This window comes from Haliaeetus leucocephalus, unplaced genomic scaffold (assembly GCF_000737465.1).
Source record: "Haliaeetus leucocephalus isolate CR32 unplaced genomic scaffold, Haliaeetus_leucocephalus-4.0 Scaffold151, whole genome shotgun sequence".
Taxonomy (NCBI): Eukaryota; Metazoa; Chordata; class Aves; order Accipitriformes; family Accipitridae; genus Haliaeetus; species Haliaeetus leucocephalus.
Window position 1 is genome coordinate 12740612 of NW_010972587.1, and position 7167 is coordinate 12747778.

Sequence of the window (7167 nt, forward strand, 5' to 3'; positions counted from 1 at the left end):
TCACTCCCCTCTACCCAGTGGGATGGGGGAGAGAATTAGAAAAAAAAGTAAAACTCATGGGTTGAGATAAAGGCAGCTTAATAGGACAGAAAAGAAAGAAGATAATAGTAACGATAATAATAACAGAATTAGAATATACAAAACAAGTGATGCACAATGCAATTGCTCACCACTTGCTGACTGATGCCCAGTTAGTTCCCAAGCAGTGATCCGGCCCCCCCAGGCCAACTCTCCCCAGTTTATATACTGGACATGACATCACATGGTATGGAATAGCCCTTTGGCCAGTTTGGGTCAGCTCTCCTGGCTGTGTCCCCTCCCAACTCCTTGTGTCCCTCCAGCCTTCTCGCTGGCTGGGCATGAGAAGCTGAAAAATCCTTGACTTGGTATAAACACTACTGAGCAACAACTGAAAACATCAGTGTGTTATCAACATTCTTCTCACACTGAACCCAAAACACAACACTATACCAGCTACTAGAAAGAAAATTAACTCTATCCCAGCTGAAACCAGGACACTGTGAAAGCTGTTTTGGTAGCTGTATTGATACTGTCCTCTGCGAGTCAGGTACCAGTTTGATGCTAATCGTCTCCTCGGATGAAGAGTGTGTTCTGGGGCATGTTGGGTACGTGCGCAATACTAAGGGACATAGGGCAGAAATCTCTGAGAGAACATGGGATTTCCTTGCCCTCTCCTGAAAACAGCTTCAAGGAAGCCAGATGAATGGGGCTTTAGCACATACATGCCTGTTTTCAGGAGCGTTACTACAACTGGGGTGAGGGATAAGGAAGCATAATTTGTATTGGGGAAGTGTTGATGCCCTGTTCATTTGGGTTCACCTGAACAATGCTTATGGATTCATTCAAATAGAAGAAAAGCCCCCAAAGCTGGTCTCCTCCAGGTGAGTTTGACATCTATAACAGGGCACAGAGTGTAAGTAGCATCTCAGGAGACAGAAGAACTTCCTGTGAACAGCCCCCAGCAAAAAAAATAGAGTAATACCTAATAAATAAGGAACCAAAATTATTTCTGAAGTGTATAAACAGAGCCAAAGAATAGGAGTAATAAGGTATTATTGGTCCCATATTTGTCACCTGTCACTATATCATACTGGTGCAAGCAGATTGATTTTCAGAAGGTGATGGCTGCTGGGAACATGTTCCTTGAAAGCCTTTCCTGTTCACCACCCCAAAATCTATTACTTTTGGAAGTCTTGGCTTTGGAGTAGAATTCTGATATCTGGATTATTGACACCCAAAACCTCAAGGCTCCCTAGTATGGTCCACTGAGCATTAGTTTTCCTTTAATTAATCTTCTGGTGGATTATGTAATTAATTTTTCTGGGTGAGTATTGTATTCTGTTTCTTTAATTAATTAATTCTTTCACCTCAGCTTTGCTTATTCCCTCCTTTGTCAAGGACTTACATTAATGTTTGCAGCATTGCCTAGTGACACATGTATGCATTTTCTTTTTCTTTTTCTTGTTTTTTTTACAGCTATAACTGAAATTGCACCGTGTATTTTGAAGACTTCACCAACGGATCAGCAGCTGAACAAGCTTGCGAGGAGACTGGGACCCGAATGGGAGCATATAGTTCTGTGCTTGGGTTTGTCCCATACTGACATCTATCGATGTAAAGTCAATCACCCTCACAACCTGCAGTCACAGATCGTAGCTGCGTTTGTCCTGTGGAGACAGCGTTTGGGGAAGAAAGCAACAATCCAAAGTCTGCAAGCCGGTCTGATGGCAGAAGAAGTGGATCCTTCTGTGATACAGTACATGCTTGAGTGAAGCCTTGCTATTGATTGGGAGCTTTCAAGTACTTCTTTAAATTAAATAAAGAGGATTCATGAAAATGTATGTTGAAGATCTGATGCCTCAAACTGGAAAAAAATTAGGTTGGGAACTGTGGTTTTATTAAGCTTAAACATTCCAGTTTTCTGTGGCATCTTGTGACTTGTAATTCTTTTCATGCCAGATTAATTTTTAGCAGGCATTAAAAACTGGATCACTCTTTCCTGTTCGCTTTTGTACTATTCCAGTGGGGATATAGGGTGACACTTAAAGTCCTTGCAAGCAGGCGGCCCTGCAGTGAGTTCAGCAAGGTTTCTGGTTTCATTGCGGCAGCAACACTTGGTTTAACCTATTTTCTGGACTATGTAGCAGCCTTTTTTACTGCTGTTCCACGCTAGTTCCCTGATACCCCAGCAAGAAATGAGAATAATCACTGTTACTAATTTAACAATTTTACAGCAGTTATTGCAGGTGGCTAATTTCACATTTATATAAGTTTTAGCACATACAGTTTCTTGCTAGGATGGATGGCTGCCACCTTAGTCTGCCTTTGAAACCGGCCATAAGTGGAAGTAACAGGAACCTAGTGTGCCTGTGAGGATTTCTCCCACTACTGTTTAATGGGGGTAGGTTTCTGTAAGGAGACAGGCACCGTGTGTGTGTGCCATCTCTTAGCGTAGCACGGGTGGGGAGCTCTCAGGGAAGACACGCAGTAGAAAAGTGACCAGAAGACAGGCAGGAATAGGCAAACAGAGCAAAAAAGGACATAAAAAATGAGACAACTTCTAAGTTGTCTTTGTTTGTCTCCGCTAACAAACTGGGAGACAACCTGGTGTCCGCTGAGTCTTTGTACTGTGCTCTGGATCCACGCAATCTTGTTTCACAGAAGTTTTACTCTTAGGTCAAGTGTCCATAGGCACCCTTCTCTGACCACCGCATGCCCAACAGGGTACTGAAGTTTGCGGGTCCTTTCTGGTCCAGGTGAACTCCCCACTGCTCTCCTTCCAGCTTGTGCCATCCACCAGGCTCATTTACTTTCTACACTTCTACACGGCTGCTTCAACGGGCCTGTCCCCAGTTCTTTGCCAGCTATAATTGTACCAGCAGTGATGATTAGATTTTATCCAGAAGAACAGTAAAGCTTGGGCTTTTCTCCTCCTTCCCTCCTGTTAAGATTTTTTTCCTGCTGGAAGAAACCGCTGAGGTTTTTGCTGGCCGGGTGAGTGGGGATCAGTCCACAGGGTATGTATCCAAAGGCGATGGAAGTGACCAGCTGCTCTCTGAGACCTGATTATAAGAGGCAGAATATGTTTTAATTCTCCCTGAGCAGTTTGCAGTAAATGAGGAACAAAGTTTGCATGCAGGGTTTCCAGGTCAATTTATGAGCAAGTTATGGTAGACTGTTTCATCTACAGAGTCATTGCCAAGTAACTTCCCGTCCTACGAGATCTGGCCCATATAATTTAACAGCTTAACAGCCTTGTCAGAAGTCTTTATTGGGGCAAGAATGAACTTTACTACCTTTTTTTTTTTTTTTTTAATTCTTCCTATACCTAGATTTTGGAAGACATTTGGGAAATTAGGAAAAAGAGATTTTAAGGAAATCCTGTCTGCCTTGTTTTCCAAAAGCATGGAAAAGGAAAACATATCCTGGCAGGATCAGCTCCTGCAGGTCCCAAATCAATCTGGTGGTATTTTGGTTTTAATCTTCTGTATACAGTTCTGACCTTCAGTAAATTGTGATCCTGTTATACCTCGCTCAGATCTTAACTAATCGTATCCTATTATGGCTACTTACAGAGTTTAAGTCTATCAACAAATCCCAAATAAACAACGTAAATCAATTTAGGCCTTGGGATTTATTTATTTTTCTGTTTCATGATGCTTTAATGACAGCATATTCTTTTTTTGGTTGAAAACCATCCTAGAGCAGGTGTACAGGCATTTGGCGAATTCATATGAGCGCAGCCCAGCGTAGGGAGTGTGATGAGGACTCTGAAGCAATTCTGCCAGTGAGATGGGCAGGAGTGTGGTCTGCACGGTAGGGAAGAGGGGCGAAGCAGTGCCCTCGGCAGCAGTTTGGAGGAGCAAAAGCTGGAGATGAGCAACAGGAGAAACTACTGAAAACATGATTTAGAGAAAGAAGCTGGCTCCCGGTGACATAAATGCAAGTACCTTATCTTGTTCTGAGCCAGCATGGACCAAGTCTTAAAACAGACTGGTTTCCAAGGGAGTCATCCCCAGTTAACCCAGCATAAGCGCCGTGTTCTGGGAAGGCAACCGGTCCAGGCAGTAAAGCAGTGTAACGGGCACACTCTCAGGGCCCTGGTACCTTCTTCTTTGGGTGAACTTTGCATTTCATGTTCTTAATTTGTAAGACCAATGTCAGGTTATCCATAACTAATCTATTCAGAATCGGTTAAGAAAAGGTTAAGAAAACAGCCTGGAGTAGGTATGAAGTGTCACACCAAAGAAGCCTTCCTTACAAGTCAGGTATCCCTCTGTATCTATTATGGGCCACTGGAAACCTGATGGGTGAGTATCATGTCAGGTAATTTCTTCATTTGGATTGGTCTTTAGGTGGGCTAAATTCAGCCTCCCAGCAGTAGTACTGAAATTACAAGAGCCACAGCTAGACAAGGAATTTAAAACCTGGCCTCTCGTATTGTAGAACAAAGCACTTGTTTCGTAATTTATAGTTACTTTTACATTCCCAAGCCCTAAATTAATGCTGTAATACTTGAGTTGCAAATATTGAAGGGAGAGGTTTACTTATTTTATGAGATTGTTTCCATTGCTGTTATTTTTAAATTCATGGAAATGTTCCTATTAGACTCTTCAGTTTTATTAAAGCTTGTTTTTGCACTGCACAAATGCAGAGACACATTTAACTTGACAGTAGTATTCCTTTAACCCAGTGGATTTTTCCATCCCCTGAAAAATATTTTTCTTCTGTATGTAATGCTTTATTTTGCACAAGGATGCAATTAAGACAATTTAATTCTTCAGACGTATAGCAAGGCCTCTTATTCTCTCTTAGGAGAGCCAAAAGGTCTTAAAACATTTATTCTTGTCTGGCTAATTTGTGAGCAAATGTTATGTATTTAAATCTCTCTCGTAGACAAGCCTGCGACTTGAGTATTGTTCAGGAGGGAGGCGACTCGGTGAGAGAATTTCCCCATCTCTCCCTTGCGCCACCAGTTTGGGTGATGACGGGGGGGGCTTGCGCAGGGGCTCCTGTCCTCCCTGCCCACCGTGCCCCCCAGGACGGGGGCATGGCTGACGGCGGGGGACAGCCCCTGGCAAGGACTCGTCCCTCTTCCACTGCTCATCGCTTGCGTTGAGGCGCGGGACCGCTCCGGTCTTCGGGCTAGTGCTGGGGCTCAGGGGCATGGGTTAGCCAGCAGCAACTGCTCTCTGATGGGTTTGGGTTTCTTCACCAACGTGGAAAAAGCCTTTCTAGTGAAAAGGGTATTATTGCTATCTATTTATTTGTGGCAGTGATTGGGAGCCCTGAGAGGGGAAAGCATAAAGGTGGGCCCTGGGGACCTTCCACTGAAGTGGATGGCTTACCTTCTGTCCTTGGAAAAAGTAGTCATTGATTTTCTTCCTTGGTCTATAAAGGAGACTTTGAGATCCCATTTAACGCTCCTAAGTGGTAAGTAGGCTTTATAAAAGCTGTTTTGTACTCCGCAAGTACAGGTGGACTCGGCATAGCAATAGGCATGGCCTCAGAGCGCTGCTTCCCACCTGTACAGAGCAGCAGGGATGATCACAACGGAGGGATCTCCTCAGGGCACAACCATGTCAAGGAGGCTTTATGCTCCAGTGGCTGGAGTGTAGAGTAAAACGAAAATGCAGTCGTCTTTGAGCCGCTTCTCCCAGATGACGCGGGGGAAATTTCCATCTTGAGTCGTGTGTTACAACGGTCATTGATCTATGGAATAAAACGTTTTGCAAAAGGCTGGAAAAATAAACAAAGTCACATTATATTCAAAAAACATAAAAGGCATGCTCATCTGATGCTAGATGTGGTTGTGCTGCCAGTTTTGTTTCCTACTGGAAATAAAAATGGTCTCTGAGAGCTAATCTGTTTATAAGCCTCCATATTCTCCATAGCCATAGACTAATGTCAGGGCATAGCAGAAGTAAAGCTGAAAAGGCAGTCCCTAAAAGCTTCGTGTATTTACAATGAATATTCAAAAGCTTTGTCCAGATTTTGCTAAATGAAAAGAATTTTGACTTTCAAGATGTCTTTCTAGCACCTGATAAATAGACCTAAAAATAAATCCAGTGATTTGGCTTTTTTTGGCCTGAATACAGGGTCTTTTTTAACTGATTTCCTGAGAAAAAGGACCATTTGCCGGAAATGGAAATATCTTTGAAATATCTTTCCAGATTAAAAAAAGAAGTATGTGTTTTAGCAGAATTCACTTCTGAACCTCGCGTTTTAGATGTGAAAAAAGATGAATTGGCAATTTCCCTTTGAAGCTCTTGGGGAGAGCTGAATGATCAGTAGAGCTGATAACGGCACAGGAGGACTCCCGGCACTCCTGCAGCAGTGACTGCATTAAAATGTCTGCACGTGTTACAGATGCCATTTCTGACACTGATGTCTGGTCCAAGCCCCAACAGCCAAGAGACAAAAAGTCTCTTATTAACTTCAATGCGCTTTGGATTAGGCCTTCTTTAATTGGAACCTGCTGAAGCGTGGTACTTTTACTACCTCCCTTTGAAAAGCAGTCTTTATGGATTTGGGGCAATAAAAAGGAAAGGGGTTTTTGTGGGTGTAGTAAGCACTCTAGGTTATGGGGTCCTCTTTTCACTGCCTCAAGTGCTACTTTGCACTATTCACTTCAAAGTAAGCGTCACGAGGAAGGAAAAAGAACAGAGGAGTGGAGCCATTCAGCAAAGGGTAGGGGTATGTTTCCAAAACCGAGATCATTTTGAGTTCTGGAATATGAATAATCCCCGAAGAGGTGGGATTTGATGGCTCAGGAGATTGTTAATAGATTCATGGAGTTTTCCACCTCGAGATCAAGGGTCCAAACCCACATTAACCCAAAAGAAATGCAACCTAATGGCAGTCTGTGCAAAACGAACTAGGCGTTTTCTTCCTTCTGTCTTTAGGACTTTCATTTCTGACCTACGCAGCGCCAGCCCTTGCTGTCAGACTTCGAAAAGGGCATAGAGGATTGAATGAGCCAAGTACTCGAATGGCCCTCTGCCCAGAAGAAGGACAAACCCATTAGACGCTGAGAAGGCAAAGCGGGCAATGTGAATTGCCACGGCTGGTGTTAACGTTCACGTGGTGTACGCAGAGAGGCCATCATCTTGCCGGGATGTCACCCAGACCTCCTCCACCCCAGCA

The 7167-nt window shown here is 43.5% G+C and overlaps 1 protein-coding gene across 1 annotated transcript in view; it reads left to right on the top strand.

The window, feature by feature from the left end:
• The window catches only part of CRADD (CASP2 and RIPK1 domain containing adaptor with death domain), a 75171-nt gene extending 73155 nt beyond the window's left edge, over positions 1–2016 (top strand). Inside the window, exon 4 of the mRNA XM_010561875.1 lies at positions 1530–2016. Coding sequence (XP_010560177.1) covers positions 1530–1793 — 264 coding nt within the window. The 3' untranslated portion in view covers positions 1794–2016. The remainder of the gene's footprint in view (positions 1–1529) is intronic.
• The last annotated feature ends 5151 nt before the right edge of the window (positions 2017–7167 follow it).